At 34.7% G+C, this 16,877-nt stretch overlaps 1 protein-coding gene across 1 annotated transcript; it reads right to left on the reverse strand.

Annotated features, from left to right (window-relative positions):
- Window positions 1-5,475: 5,475 nt before the first annotated feature.
- Window positions 5,476-15,271, reverse strand: LOC125803848 (transmembrane protein 272-like). The gene is made up of 5 exons (XM_049482190.1): window positions 15,159-15,271; window positions 13,533-13,605; window positions 12,844-12,894; window positions 10,615-10,788; window positions 5,476-6,869 (listed from the first exon to the last, which is right to left on the reverse strand). The coding sequence occupies exons 2-5, from the start codon at window positions 13,576-13,578 to the stop codon at window positions 6,679-6,681; spliced, it is 462 nt and encodes a 153-aa protein (XP_049338147.1). The 5' UTR covers window positions 13,579-13,605; window positions 15,159-15,271; the 3' UTR covers window positions 5,476-6,678.
- Window positions 15,272-16,877: the final 1,606 nt, after the last annotated feature.

Here is a 16,877-nt window from a genome sequence, read left to right on the forward strand (position 1 = left end):
ATGCACAAAAAGCCTGACAAACTAGTTGAGAAATGTCATGCCTACCAGACTGTGCCTCTAGTGCACCTTTTTTTTCCCCCAACATTGCACTTAATCACAGTAGAAATCACAATAAAGGTTTGGATATATTTGAGAATCTGGAGCAATAGATCATAGTACATATCTAATGCATACAGCATGGGACACCCCTGGTCAAATCACAATAAAAACATTTACTTAAATAATGTCTTAGAATAGTTCAGAATCGTCATTAATGCCTGGTCCACACTACAGAATTATCAAGCTGATTTTGAGGCCAAATTGCTCTTCCCGACAGTCACAAAAATCAGTCTTTTTAGGGTAATGATAAATGATAATATTAGCAAATGATCCTGTAGTGCGTGAAGTTCAATCCAATCTTTAGTTCTCTGATCTTCTTCCAGAGCTGTTGGGTGCCAACTGTTAACCAATGAGAGGGTGGATTTAAATTGAATAAACTTCATACCTGGTATTTGAAATGATTGATTTCTTAAGTGAACATAATATATATATATATAAAGTTACCTATAGTGACTAATTTTGCAGTCATTTGCTATTTTTATATGTTGAGTTTGTGAGAACCCCCAGAGGATTTTGAGTATGTGCAATTTATTTATTTTTTAGAGTGTGTAGTGTGGGGTGATGTGCACTTTTAATGTTCTCTTTGCCTCATTTTAAATGTCAGAAGTGGTTAATGGTGTAAAAATATATATATATTTTTTGCTTGGGTAACACTACGCACCCATCGCTAGTACAGTAAGCCTGTGGGGAACATCAGCTAAAAGCGCTGGGGTGAGTGGAGGTGGGCTGTTCAACAAAATGTTTTACTTATCACGTTTCACTACACCCCAAGTCCATTTTACATATATTACATATTTCTCCTTTAACATTAAAACAATAATAAGATATAGTAGCCTATATGAATGTCTGATTCATATTTTCCACATACACTGATTGTTATATTAGAGTACCAGGGACTGTATACAGCTGTTACACAGTACAGAAAAAAGTTGTCATTATATACATTTTATGGTTAACACACAATTAATTGCATTACTTTCTTTTACAGACCAGATTCATTGTGACACTGTATAACAAAAAAAAAGAAATTCATGTTTTTATTGCCATCTTGTGGTAATATTTAGACTCCAGTCAGTTTCGCCCTTGTTTGCAGCGCTGCTATTTCAGCAGTGAACACTGTGTTTGCTGTGTTAGACAGGTCATGCAAAATCAACACATTTTTGCAATGCACTAAGTAACTGACTTTCTATTAAAATGTTGATATGCATTAAAATATAAAAATAATAATCATTCATCACTAACCTTCAGATAATTTCATGTTTTTACTAAATGTTTTAATCAGTTATTCAATGAATACATAGACTGTATATAAAGATGGACGCCGTGTCGCCGTTCCCATTCATTCAATGAAAATGAAGCCAAAATCTTCCGCCATTTTGGCGATTCTGAGACCAGAGTCTGCGCAGTAGAGACCAGAGTAGGGAGAAAGGCTGTGGAGAGACCGCCTACTCATTTAAATAACCCCGCCCCTGAGGGCTGCCTCGCGGTCACAGACTGCAGAGCGGGGCGGAGCGGAGCTGACGGTCTGTTATTGGTCCCGCCCATAACCAGCCCTTTTACCATAACCACACCTTTTTTGAATAGAGCTGAATAACGTTTTAAAAAACGAATTCTGTGAGAATATAAAAATTTGACAATATAAGCAGAGGTTATACTAGCTGCTGCATTTAAATAATGGAGGTAGAATTACAGCATATTAGAAAAAAACGTGATTAAAAGTTGTCTGTTTTGCCATTGAAACCTATGGGGATGGGTGGAGTTACACAGCTTTCTGCAGCCGAACAGCAGGGGGCGCCCGACTTGTGGTGGCTTCACTTTTGAGAGACGATGCTCTGTCCAGCTATATACAGTCTATGAAGAATGAATACTTCATTCAACTTCATTCATGCTAATTTCTGAAAACTTAGGTTCTGCTGTTGGCTCCTTATGTTGTGCTGGTGTCTCCTGCTGTCTCCTGCTGTCACCAGCTGTAATGCTAAATGAATGTGACCCACTGTGGTGGTCCAGAAGGCGAAGAGGTAGAGGGTCTTGTTGCAGTAGGGCTCGTCTACAGTTACAGTGGAGTTGTAGTTGTAGTTTGGGGGATAGATGGAGTAGATCCACACACTGCCTATATATATATATATATATATATATATATATATATATATATATATATATATATTTTTTTTTTTTTTTTTTTGCAGATAGAGAGGGAGAAAGAGAGAAAGAATAAGGTATGAGTTAATTTTATTGATCAGGATGTATTGTATGATTTTTTTGTATCACACTCCCACTGCCCATCCATCTTCCCTCCTTTTCCTATCTCCCCATTCCTCATTCTCTACTTTCTTCTCCCATTTCTTTTCTTACCACAAATTAACCAGCAGGACAGGAAGATAGATACCAGGATTTTCCAGACAGTGCTGACAAACAGTGATTTTTTTTAAATCGCTGGGCGGGCAGAAGAGCAGGGCATCTATCATAGTAAACACTCCAGACACCACCAGGTACACAGGGATGTTGGGCTACTTAGGACACTCTTTCATATACTTTGCACCTGAGATAAAGAAATGTACTTGTAAGATGCAAAATCAGCCCAGCCATATATTGGGAAAAACTTAGCAATAATGTACATGTCATGATACATGGGTGAAAATTTAATATATTGCAATAAATTGCAGTAATGTGTGTGTGTATATATATATATAAATATATAAATATATATATATATATATATATATATATATATATATATATATATATATATATATATATATATATATATATATATATAATTTAGAAAACCATGCATTAATATACAATTTCTTTACTGTTATTCTATGTTTTTTTAGTTTTTTTTATTTGTTTGTTTTTTTAGTTTTTTTTTAACATTTCCTTAAGTTTTCTTTATTTTTTAAACATATCATAGACAAATTGTTCAATGGTTCAATAGATATTTAGCTTTGTTTTATTTATAAAATTTTTTAGCTTTGTATTTAGCTTTGTTTTATTTTATTTTTATTTTTCTTACGTTTTCTTAAGTTTTCTTTATTTTTAAACCTATCATAGACAAATTGTTCAATGGTTCAATAGATATTTAGCTTTTAATAAAGAGGCAGACACTGTGGAGGAGGTGAGTGACAGGCTGTGTGGTGAATGAGGTGAGTGAATGATTGAGACTGTGTGAGTTAAATTCAGGGCTTTCTGTTCGTGTCACACTGAAGACACTTTAATATTTATACTTCTGCTCTGTAAATATAGAGCGGGGTCAGTCAGCGGCGGCTGTGGGCACGCGCGATTCATTTACAATGTGTTCGTGGAGCGGTGTGTGTGTGCTCTGAGTGTGAGAGAGTGTGGGACTGCAGTGTGAGTGGTGTGGGGCTGCAGCGCGGAGGACAGGAACTGAAGAGCGCGTGTTCATCTCAGAGTCGCCAAAAGTCTCCAATAACACCACAAAAAACTCGCTAGATTTGTCGCTAGTCGCTTTTTAACAAAAAAAAAAAGTCGCTAGAGGGTCTGAAAAGTCGCTAAATATAGCGACAAAGTCGCTAAGTTGGCAACACTGCAGGTGTTTCACAAGCGGTCCTACTGGAAACAATAACCTTATCTGAACAGGTCCTACCTGTTACATAAGTATTTTAGAATAATATTATTTACATTAAGAGTTGCATTAAACTAAAAGTGTACTTCATTGTAGTCTATTTTTTTTAAATACACTATATTGTACTTTTTAAAAAGTATGATCAAAGTTTACTTTACAAACATTTGATGAAAACATACTATTAATGCACTTTTAATATATTTTAAATAAGTACATAAATCTGTTAGTATATTTACAGCAAACCTAGACATTTCTCAATATGTTTAAAGTACAATTAAGTATATTTTTTCACCAGGGTTTAAAAGTAGTTTCTTCAGTTTTATTTGTTAAGGCCCTTAAAACTTCTCAATGCAATCTTGAAAAGACAATTGGACGTGGTGTCCTATTTCCTTCACATAAAATTAGAAAGCATTCTAGCAAATAAGGTGAAAGTAAATTGTTTGATATGCATACTGCATACATTCTACTTATGAGATCATTTTTGCTTTTAATGAATGTAATTTGCTACTATTGAAGGTCAGGAACTACTCACGTGAGCATGGAAGGCTCTTTTTTCCTCATTCTTTGACTCCATGCTGTATTTTACTTGTTCACCTACATAAAGTAAAATAAAAATAAAATAAAAAACAGTACAGGCACTAACCAAACCCCCAACACAGCAGCAACAGGTCTTTTCCTGACTGTTAATTTGATCCCAGTAATAAAATAATTTTGGTGGTGATTAATACACAGCTTTCTCCTTGGTGTTCTTAGCGTATTGTAAATAAAACTGATCCCAGAATCTACACAGAGATCACACAAACTGAAAACTATTGTGCTGTGCCATAACAATAAATAAAATATAGACTGCGCTAAAATGTCTGACCATTCTTTGGAAAATGAAGTTTAATTTTGAATCTATCTTGTGTATAAGCAAGCCAATTCCTCAATGTCCCTGGTTTCTAAAAAGCATTTATTACTTTTAATAAATGCTCTCTTCAACAAATTCTCCTTATACTCATGCAGATGTTTTAAGAAGGATGTCTTCCTCTGAGCTGCTGTATTTGTCAAACCATCCTTCTCCTGAGATTTCAGGCTTTTTATACATTGAGGGTGGTACCTCCTCTCTTTAGCGTTTGTCTGTTTTCAGTTTCACTGCAGTCTCTATTAGCAACTTTTTCTTGTTTAAGGCTTCCTGGTTGGGCGCAATGCTAGATATCTGTTGGTATACAAAGTATATTCCACCCCAAATCAGAAAAAAGTTGGGACAGTATGGAAATGGAAAAAAAAAGAATGCTTATTAATAAATGAAATTGACCAGATAACACACAACTTCTCAAATTTTTATCTTGGGATAAAAATGTCTGCAATCAAATAAAATCAAAATAAATGTCAGAAACACTGCAGTTTTTTTATTAGCATTTTCCATACTGTCTCAACTATTTTTGATTTGGACCTTTACATACTTGAGTAACATCCCATGCTTAGCCCATAGGTTTTTTAATATGATGTTTGTTTCTACAAACATCCTTTGTTTCTACAGCTTTAACTATTCAGGGAAAGCCTTCCACAAGGTTAAGGGGTGTATTAATTGGAATTTTTGGTCATTCTTCCAGAAGCGAATATGCAAATTCAGACACTGATGTTGGACAAGAAAGCATGGTTTGCTATGCAAATCAGACAAGTACTAATTTACTGGCAACCACTGTTCATAATGATCTGAAAGCCACAATTTTTCTTTCATTTTCATTTGTCAGACCTAAAATGTATGACAAGACAAAGATATTTTTCCAATATTACCTTTATTAAAAGGCAAACAAGACATCCAACATCAATTAGTTTAGTCTTGAAAACAAAGTTAGCCTATTAAATTTCTATACCCCTTAATAAACTGAAACTAATACTTTCAGAAAACATTTCCAGCAATGTGACGTACACTGAAGGCACAAAGATCAACAACAAAAAATATAATAAAAAAAAAAAAAACTTCCAGTAATGCCAAGTTCACGCTATGATTTTAGCCCAGAAACTCTGCTCTAAGGGAAATTGGGGATCTCTCTGCGCTCGCTCAGTTGCGTAGTGTGAACTACTGAAAGATGCTCACCAATCCGTCGCTGAACTAATGAACTAGGGTGACCAGGGTGGTGGTGGTGCTGTATGAGACATTTTACTGCACAACAAAATGATTTCACGTTGGGCTTAGAGGGCAAACGGTAGGATTTTATTTGATGTGTATGTTACCTGGCTGGTGGTAACATACACATTTTTATCTAGTGCCTTGCGCGCTGCCGCGCGGGGTCACGTGACAGAGGAAGAGAGAGGTCAGGTGTGTGCGAGCTGGTTTCAGGGCATTCTGTTTTCACTCGTTTTTAATCGCTAAGGTTTTCAAAACATCCTTTCAAACCGGCCTCAGTAAAATCTTAATAATAATAATATTTTAAAAAAGGGCATTTTGGTTGATAAAGGGCAGAGTTGGTGGTGCTTTAGCATAGTGATGTCTATGTATAGATGGGGGACCTTGGGACGTCTCTCATTAAAAGAACTTTTGTATTGCAGGGCAGCAAACCAATGACACTAGTCAAAATAGCACTGTGAGTCTTTGTACTTGTTAAAAACCTCAGCCAAGTACCTAATTTTAGGATTGTTCTGAATATTTGGCATTAACAATGAACAAGTTAAAAAGTAGAATAATTTATATAAAATAATTATTTCAGGTAATATTACATTGTTCACTCTAATGTTAGAACTGGTTTCAGCAGCAGCAACACTTTATTGGATTTCTGGACAAAAAATTCTGTAAAAAAAAAAAAAAGTTTGAGGTAGCTTAAATCACAAGAGGGTGTAATCCAGCTTGGACAAACATTTGGCATCGCACTCCAGCCCAATCAAGACTTCTGCATGACATACTTGTTTTAACCGGGCTGTTAGCAAAAAAAAACAATGTAAATTTTAATGTGCTTTTATGGTGTGGGGTTGGGTGGGTATTCATGAGGGTTTTACAAGGGTACTGATGCTCATCACTTTCTACAAGCATGCACACACAAACCAATGAGGAAACAGCACCCGAGCACCAACGATACTGCTATTACAATGTAACCCACTGTGGTGGTCCAGAAGGCAAACTGGTAGAGGGTCTTATTGCAGTACGGCTCTCCAGGCAGGGTTGAATTGTAGTTGGGAGGATAGATGGAGTAGATCCACACACTGCCTGTAAAAGACAGTAAAAAAGTTCCCTTTAGATTTGTTGACACAGAAAATCGACAGTCATGCGTTCAAGCTTGTGACCATCCATCTTCCTCTTGATTACAATATGTATATACAGCTCTGAAAAAAATTAAGAGACCATTTCAGTTTCTGAAACAGTTTTTTCTGATTTTGCTATTTATAGGTGTATATTTGATTAAAAATGAACATTGTTGTTTTATTCTATAAACTAAAAACATTTCTCCCAAATTCCAAATGGAAAAAGAAATCATTTAGATCATTTATTTGCAGAAAATAAGAAATAACAACAAAAACAACAAAAAAGATGCAGAGCTTTCAGACCTCAAATAAGTGATCGCTGGTGTTACCATGTAGCAAATAATCTCTTATCGCGAAATGAAAACCACACTTACGGCATTGTTTGACTTATATTTATCTGTTTTCTAAAGTAAAGTACATTGTAAGTGCACTGGCTCTTTTCAGTTATCTGAAGTGGTTTCATTTGTTCATGATTTATATAAAACCTTTATATTTGGGAACTGTGGAAAAAAGAACTAGATTAAACAACATATATAAGAAAATATAGCATGACTGATAACATGTGGATTCATGATTCGTAAAATGTATTTTTCATTAAAATGTCACTGTGTCAGGGTGCAGCAAGGAGAGGACGTGGAGAGCGGACACAAATGCAAGGTATTTATTACACAAAAACAATTAAAAACAAAACAGAAAATAGAACTAGAACTAGAGCTAGAACTAATTAAACAGAAAACAAAGAATACACAACCTAAACAGATGATAAACATACAAGAACTGACAAACTAACACTGAGAACAAAGGGCTATATATACACTGTAAAAAAAAACACCGTAAAATTTACGGTAAAATACTGGCAGCTGTGGTTGCCAGAATTTTACCGTAAAATAAACAGTTGCCAAGAATTATACTGTAATATCTTTTACATGGCAACCGTTTATTTTACGGTAAAATTCTGGCAACCACAGCTGCCAGTATTTCACCGTAAAATAAACAGTTGTAAATGTATAAGATATTACAGTTTAATTCTTTTCAACAGTAAATTTCACATTCATAAACCGTTTTGTTTACAGTATATTATTGTAAAAAAAAGTATATTACATTGTAAAAAGCCTACTGTAAAAAAAATTCTTGTCAAATTTACGGTGAAAAATTGGCAGCTGTGGTTGCCATTTTTTACCGTAAAAAATACAGTGATATTGTATATGGCTTTACAGTAAGGTATTTTAACACTTGTAAAAACAACAGTTTGAAAATGTACTAATAAAGAGGAGTTACTGTTAAAATAACGGTGAAATTGTGTATAAACTCATGGTATAGCTGTATAATTCACAACGTAACCCTGTTGCTTTTTACGTGAAAAACTATCCATTCCACAGCATTTATTGTCCTATTTTATGGTCAATTTTTGTTAAAACACTTGGTATGTGGTTGTGCAATGATTTTGATTCTCGCTGTAAATGTGTGTTGTTAACAACATACAGTTTTAAACAGCATGATCTTTATCAAAATCATTTCATTAACTGGACTACTGCTCACTTACAGCACAGTGATGTGCTCGGAGAGTAAAATCACTTATATACTCATAGTGTAAAACCCAGCCAGGTGGATAAAACCGCTATGAAACTACATCATGGTGACTTCTCTAAACTAAACATCTAATTAACATAACCACGCCCCATAGACAGCTGCGTTACATCCCATTCAGACCCTGCGGATATCAATAAAATCCAGGAGCAAACAAACTCATTATATACAATGCCCTAATAATATCCTTCTCCTTCAATGTAATATACTTTTTTTCACAATAATATACTGTAAACAAAACGGTTTATGAATATGAAATTTACTGTTGACAAGAATTAAACTGTAATATCTTATACATTTGCAACTGTTTATTTTACGGTGAAATACTGGCAGCTGTGGTTGCCAGAATTTTACTGTAAAATAAACGGTTGCCATGTAGAAGATATTACAGTACAATTCTTGGCAACCGTTTATTTTACGGTGAAATTCTGGCAACCACAGCTGCCAGTATTTTACCGTAAATTTTACATTTTTTTTCTCAGTGATTATACAGTAATATGCTGTTTTTAATATTACAATCTATTACCATTGCCATGTCAGTTTTTTAATTTATGGTAATTCAATGTTTATTCTACAACAATAAGCTAATTCTTGCTTTACGATTTATTTCTGTTGCCATTTCACAGTTTTTCACTGTAATTTTCACGGACATTTTTTACAGTATTCAATGGTGAAAAGAATATTATTCATGACAAATAAATGTAGAAATTACAGTTTTAGCCGTTATCCAAATAATATGGAAATTTATTAATGGCTTGTGTATTTAACAGTAAAAAAAAATATTAATCACAAAAAATGAATGTAGAAATTACGGTTTTGCCTGTTGAGTAAAAATACGGAAATGTAATAATGGCTTGTATATTTAACAGTAAAAACATGTATTATTCACAAAACATGAATGTAGAAAATACAGTTTTGCTTGTTTAATAAAAATACGGAAATGTAATACTGGCTTGTATATTTTACAGTAAAAACATGTATTATTCACAAAACATGAATGTAGAAAATACAGTTTTGCTTGTTTAATAAAAATACGGAAATGTAATACTGGCTTGTATATTTTACAGTAAAAACATGTATTATTCACAAAAAATGAATGTAGAAAATACAGTTTTGGCTGTTATCTAAATAATACGGAAATGTAATAATGGCTTGTATATTTAACAAAGAAAAAATGTATTATTCACAAAAAAATAATGTAGAAATTACGGTTTTACCAGTTATCCAAAAATACGGAACATTTCTGTTATAAACACAGTGCAAGAGAATTTTACGTTGAAATAATGTATTTTTTCCAGAGAAAATGTGTAAAAATTAGTGTATTGGATGATATATGAATTTACGGTATTTTGTTGTTACCAAAACAGTATTTAGCCTTTTTAGCGTTTACAGTCTTTTACTGTCATGGTTTGACAGTTTTTCACCGTAAATTCTATGGACATTTTTTACAGTGTATGGAAGGGGACAGGAAATACTTGAACAAAGGTAACGAGGGGGCAGAGCTACAAATTAAACACAGGTGAAAATATTTAAGGCGGAGACATGGGAGGAACACAGGACCACATGGGGAAATGACTGGCACAGAGGAGGAAAGGTAAGCAAACACAGAGAGAGAAGTAAAAACATGGAGACAGAACAGGACAGACGGAACAGGGCCAGGATTTGACACACCAGTGTTACTGTCAATGGTATTACATTTATTCTGTAACTAAATACATTTACAACACATAAATAAATACCCAAAAAAATTGAAAAATAATTCAGCTCTTTTTTATTCAGACTGCCAATACGTTTTGTAAGATCTGTAACACTGTCCAAAACGAAATGTTAGAAAAAGAAAAAAATAAGACATTTTGCCATTTCAAAAGGGGACGTTGTTTGACTTTCATCTGGTGACAAACTTCTGACTATACAAAGCTCTATCTGTGTAAAACAGAGCGCAGTAAAGCTAATTTTGTATCATGTAAAAATGAAAAGGAATTAACAAAGCTTGTCTGATTGTGGACGACTGCATGACCTACATGATTTAATGATTTAACACTTTCTATGCTAATGTGTTGTTTACATTATTGTGTAGTGTATATATATATATTTAATTATCACTGAATTATATATTTTCTTACCACTGATGAACCAGCAGACCGTGAATGTAGAAATCAGGCCATTAATGCAGGTGCAGATTACATTCTGACAGGACAGGCAACTGAGCAGGCTAATTACTATACCAAACACTCCACATACCACCAGGTACACAGGAATGTAGTGCTGCTTAGGACACTCGTTTAGATACATGGCTCCTGTGAAAATAAAATAAAAAAGCTGTGAGATCTATGAACGTGTCCCTTATGGCTGAACTGTTTAGAAACAGACAGACTTACAGAGGACTTTACAAACAGATAGCTCCTTATTGTTTATGCACTGTAAAAACAACACCATGAACTGTACAATAACTTGCAGCCAGCAATTAAGCTCTGGTAAGCTCTAAAATACTGTAATTTTATTTAACTAAAGATAAAGAAAATCACACTGCTTTTCTGAACATACACTATATACCCGGGCACACACACGAATGTTTATCCAGTAATATTACTACAGTTAAATGTTGCCGCATTTAAGAAATGTTAATAATAATGAATAAAAAAATATATTATCAATAATGTCTTAACAAGTGCCAATTAATAATTTTTTAGACATTAAAATAGACAATAATTTTTTTATCTCTTATGGTAATTTAAGTGTTTCCCAAAATCTATTAAAATGTAATGTACATATTGTTTAATTGTTTATTTGAGATATGCTTACTCCCAGTGCAGTGTTAGATGTGTAGCTAGCTAGCAGAGGTGTACCACAATACCACAACAAAACAAGTGTGGTATTCATTAATACACCTTACACAAATAAACTAAAGGAACTAAAGCTTTCAGTGAGAATTTTTTTTTAATGCTTAGTGCCATATTTTACAGCATGCACAAGGCGTGCTGTGATGCTCATTGCTATCTTCCACCCCGCCCAAAGTCTATTTTTACACCTTGTGACTGCATCTTTAAAATAGTGACAGAGCTTACGATTATATCTATGCTGAGGGGCGTGGTGGTCTGGAATTGTTTAGGTGTGATTAGGTACATTTCTGGCTTATTGTTGTCTTGGCAGCGGAAAACACAGGTACGCCAATCATGGCGTCACATTAATGTCAAAAGTCAAGGGCGCAAAAATACAAGTCGGGGGCGCAAAAATGCCAGATGAAAAAAATTAACCAGCGTGTTCTAACATTTTGCGTGTGTAAATGAGCTTCTCGTAAGCACAAATGTGAAACTAGCGAGCAAACAAAAGTTAATCGTATGCGCAGCTTCATTTTACTCCTCTCGGGTGCTTTTTTTCCTCGCGCGCTATTTGAATTACCGCTCTGTCTGCCTGGGCTCTCCCCTGTAGCGACCAACTCGTCGGTGCTTAGAGCGACCGGTGCTGTTCGCCGGTTTCTCTAGGCGCTAACCCAACAGATCCGGCGAGCGATCGCTCCAGGTGAGAGACGGTCGCTACAGGCGAGAGCATAGGCATAGGTTAGCATAGGCAGTTAGCTAACTCTTCTTCCGGTGTTCTTTCCCCGTCCTCCTCCGTCTCGTGGAGGTAGGCGGTCCGTCACAAACCCTGAAGATATCAGCCAAAAGCGTTCGCTGAGGGAGGCGGCCTTGACTCCGCCCCAAAACTGTCAAAATCACCCCTTTCCAAACTCGAGCGCAAAAAACTCAGCAGAGCACAAACCGTACGAGGGGGAAAAAAGCACCTGAGAGGAGAAAAATTAAGCTCGAGAGCAACACTTTCTTCAGTGCGCACACAATTCACATTTTAACGCTGGTTAATTTTTTTCACCTGGCATTTTTGCGTCCCAGACCTTTGACATTAATGTGACGCCATAGCCAATGACTGATTAATGACTGAGCAAACCCAACTTTTACATCAACAATTCACAATATACAAACTAAAATAACATCGCTGTTCCCATAATTGACCTGTTCGTACAGCTTCACAGTTTTCTCTGCTGAGAGACGCAGGAGAGCTGCGCTGTTAAAATAGCAATTCGCCAAAGTCAGAGCACACCTGCACAGTGCATGGTTGGTGGCTCTCCTAAAGATTGCTAAAATATGGCCCTCATCTCAGTTACTACTATCTTCAGAGATACAGACCGACTGTTTAATGGCTGGCTGCACTTTTTACTCTGTACATTAAGCGACACATATTTGAGCCTTTTTGTCTATATATCTAGTTGAAGTTGAGTGAAATAAATGTAAAGTAAATCTTTCTTAAATTTGAACAAAGGTGACCAGATATTTCCAAAATATACAGATGTTACTCACCTATAACAATCTGAGCAATAGGTATTGCCATCAGTGGTAGTTCAGTGGACACTGTTTTTAGAAACACAAAATTGGTTTAGAAATATTTTTAGAATAACATTACAATTTTATAGTTTTAATAAAGTATATGGGTCTCAGTGTCTGTAGTATTGTGTGTGTTTTACAGTGCGCTGTTAGCCTAAAAGCATTTTTTGCTATTATATATTTTAACCACGGAACAGTAAGGAAACAGAAGAAAGCTTACAGAGGATAACCCATTAAAATAAACTGATTAAAGTAACACCATTTTTTTCTTTTAAGCTCCTAAACTTGTGCTTTCTTTACTGTTCTTTTTTCAACTTCTCTTTAACATACAGTAAATAGCATACTGTACTGGTCTCAAAATTAAGTGTGACAAAGGTGTTCCATGACTTTAAACACAGATACCAACAGATGCACCTGGTTGGCATTGATTACCTGTTGGAATTCTGGGATTTGGAGTCTCTCTGAGTGACAGGCTTGTAACAGAAAGTAAGTTCTATGTATTTTGGTTTCCTGTGATTGTTTTGGCATATGCTCACCCTGAAGTCATAATTCTTCCATAACTCTATAGAGTGTCTGGTGTTTGGTCTGGTAGAGGGTCTGAGAAGAGAGCCCACTCTCATTTTCAGTTATGAACTGAAACTAGACTGGGTCTTAATGATACTTACATAGGCATGGTATGGTCATTATTTTTCTCACGTCTGGCACGTCCATGCTGAACCGTGTCTGGTATTTATCCGCCTACACAGGAAGATCAAGAGCTCAAAAACAGTCCAGTCACTTAACAAGCACCCACCAGCAGTGCAGCTAAATTCATTAAAACTAATTATCAGTACAAGCCAGGTGCACGTAGGTGTAGAACACAATGTTGTTGATCACTATAAGACATTCATCTGCTGCAGAGGAGTGGAATGTGGTTTGTTGCACAGTATCAGGAATGTGAACCTTTAGCCTTAAAAGGGTACAGCACAGGTTAGTGCTCAAAGCAACTTCAAACCACACTGCAATTCAAAATCAACACAGATAGACATCTCTGGAAAAAATAAGAGACGGCTTTAGTTCTGAATCAATTTCTCTGATTTTGCTATTTACAGGTATATGTTTGAGTAAAATGAACATTGTTGTTTTATTCTATACTACAGACATCATTCCTCCCAAATTTCAAACACATATTTGGTCATTTAGAGCATTTATTTGCAGAAAATGAAAAATTGTTAAAATAACAAAAAACATATGTAGAACTTTCAGACCTCAAATAATGCAAAGAATATGAAGCAAGTTCATGTTCATGAAGTTTTAAGAGTTCAGAATTCAATATTTGGTGGAAAAACCCTTTTTTTTTAATCATAGTTTTCATGCATCTTGGCACATTCTCCTCCACCAGTCTTACACACTGCTTTTGGATAACTTTATGCCAGGCTTTTGATCATCCATCATCCTCTTGATTTTCAATTTTGTACAATCAAAGAAACTCATAATTTATAAGTGTTCTCATATTTTTTTCCAGAGCTGTATGTTTGAATAAATATTTTATGGACATGTCCCTAACCTCTTGTCAATAATTCCAGATTTCCCACTCATAAATACGAGTTGCGTTAGCGTACATTTGCACTCATCTCGTAAATGACTCAAAGTCAGTATTAACAATAGCTAGTTAACCACTTTCATTACTATTTCTCTCTTTTGTAATCATTTGTATTACACAATTAATATGTTTTTTAGTTTTTACCTCATGTGAACTGTTTTTTTTTATTAAAGAAGATGGGATTACTCCCTATGTTATTTAAGCTAGTGAGCTAGTAAGGATGAATTCAAGTTCATAACCATCGGCATCTTTAGGAACCTAGGAAGAGTACTAGTTGAACTAGTTTTGTAATTGCGGATGTTTAATTTTGCACAAGTCGTAATTTGTTTGGCAGTTTAAAAGAAGTAAAGTCAAGCGGGTAGAAGCATAATTAGTTCCCAAGAGAAAGAGAGATTGGCATTTAAAACTTTTGTAACTGTAAAGGCCTATGTGAAAATGTAGGGAGTAAAAAAATAACAAAAAACATCCCCATATAATACATAAGCACAAATATTCAAAACACTGCATCTGCTTATAGTACAGAACAGCAAATCAGCCATCCTTTATCTTCCCTTGTTCAATTATAATCATATCTATTGTTTTAATAATAATATAATCTTTAACAGTTATATAGCGGGTACTGGCGCCCATAATAGCAATTAATTCATTACAAACACATACAAAAAAAATATTTTATCAATTAGTATATTAGAGGCAATGATACACCTACCGGAGGTTGTTTTCTTCAGAGAGTTTCAGTCAAACTGGACGTAGCAGTGTTTGGACAGATCTTTGAACTTGTACTTAGTCTTTTGTGACTGTAGTTCTGGTGTGCCTCTTCATGTCTTCATGCAGAGCAAGCAGCATTTCTAGATAAACCGGTTTATTCCAGTTTTTTTTTTTTAAAAAGCACAGAAAACTAAAATTTTACCAGTAAGTGTAATCAAATATAAAATGACATCTCACATATGGAGTTTCAAAAAGAAGAGAAAAGTAGATTCTACTTTAAAAACGGTTTATAAATGCTTATAAATGATTTACTTTTTCAGCAACTACAACTGTAAGTGCTTTGAATAATTGATTAATCAACATGAGTTCTGATATTCTCACTTTCCTCTTCTTTATTTTACATCCTTTACAGGTGAGTTGAGGTTTCACTTTTGATTACACTTGCATAAACATTCTGTCATAAAATCCATTTGTGATTAGAGTCTTATCTGTTCTGGGGGGAAAAAATCCTGTCTTTCTAGTCATTCTGCATGAGGAGGTTTACAGGAACTGCAGTTGTAGCTTAACTTAAACGATCTGTTCAAGCATCCTTTAGCACAGTCCAAGTCAGACAAAAAGTACTGAGCATCTTTGGAGCAAGCTGACAAAAGCAAACAAGGGTAGGTGTTTTTTTATTATAATATTTTAAATGTATGCACTGCTATTTATGGTAGAAAATGCAAAAAAAATGATGCTGTCTGACATGATTATAATCAAATGATTAGAGATAAAGAATGGGCTGACTCATCAACTGTTCACTACTGTAAGCATATGCAGTGATCTGAAATGATTATGTTAGAGTAAGTACTTGGTATTTAATGGGTAAATAGCCAGAAAGTACTGATTTTATGGTACTTACTTAGTATGTAAATATTATACCAAATATTTAGAGCAGTACATAACGAAGTTAACTCATAGATATTAACTCATCAGAATATAAGGTAATATGTGATATTTATCAATAATTGGCTGTACATACTTTGACAGTTTACCTGTTGAATGCCAAGTACTTAAAATCGTAAACCATAAAATTGTGCTATCAGTGTAACTTTTTATTTGTAGTTCACAAATAGTTTAGGTTTTATTTTAAATTTTGAAATTTCAAATTGAAGTTATAATGCTGTGTATGATTTACAGTTTTTTTTACTTCACAAAGCTTCTGTTTAATGAGAATGAGAAACGTTGCACAAAGTAGAAAAACTGGTCAATCGACCAATTGTGTACACAGTACTTTTGCTTTTGATTTTATTTGGTTGGGTGTAAATTAATTTAAATAGTATTTTATGTATTATTAACTATTCCATTCTTTAGTTGATATTTTGACACTATGACACTTTTAGTGATTTTCTGATATTTACATGTGGTCTGGAGGAGGTATACATTTTGAGACAATCAACATCAACAAACACACCTTTTCTGAAAAACTACTTTATGAATATTTAATGTGCAGATTTGTTCTGCCTGTGTTTAACGAATGAGGCTCATTAAGTAACCATGGACATTTCTATACTGTTGGTGAATGTTAAGCAAGTGTCTGGGCTTTATTTGAAATCTTGATCTCCCTGTGCAGATGCCGTTCAGCATAAATGTACAAGATATAAAGAATAGAATGACCCCAGCAGGCTTAAGTGAGTATTCTCTATTAAGGCAACAAGACAGATACTAGACTTTTTACATGAAC

Source organism: Astyanax mexicanus, chromosome 8, assembly GCF_023375975.1.
Source record: "Astyanax mexicanus isolate ESR-SI-001 chromosome 8, AstMex3_surface, whole genome shotgun sequence".
Lineage (NCBI taxonomy): Eukaryota > Metazoa > Chordata > Actinopteri > Characiformes > Acestrorhamphidae > Astyanax > Astyanax mexicanus.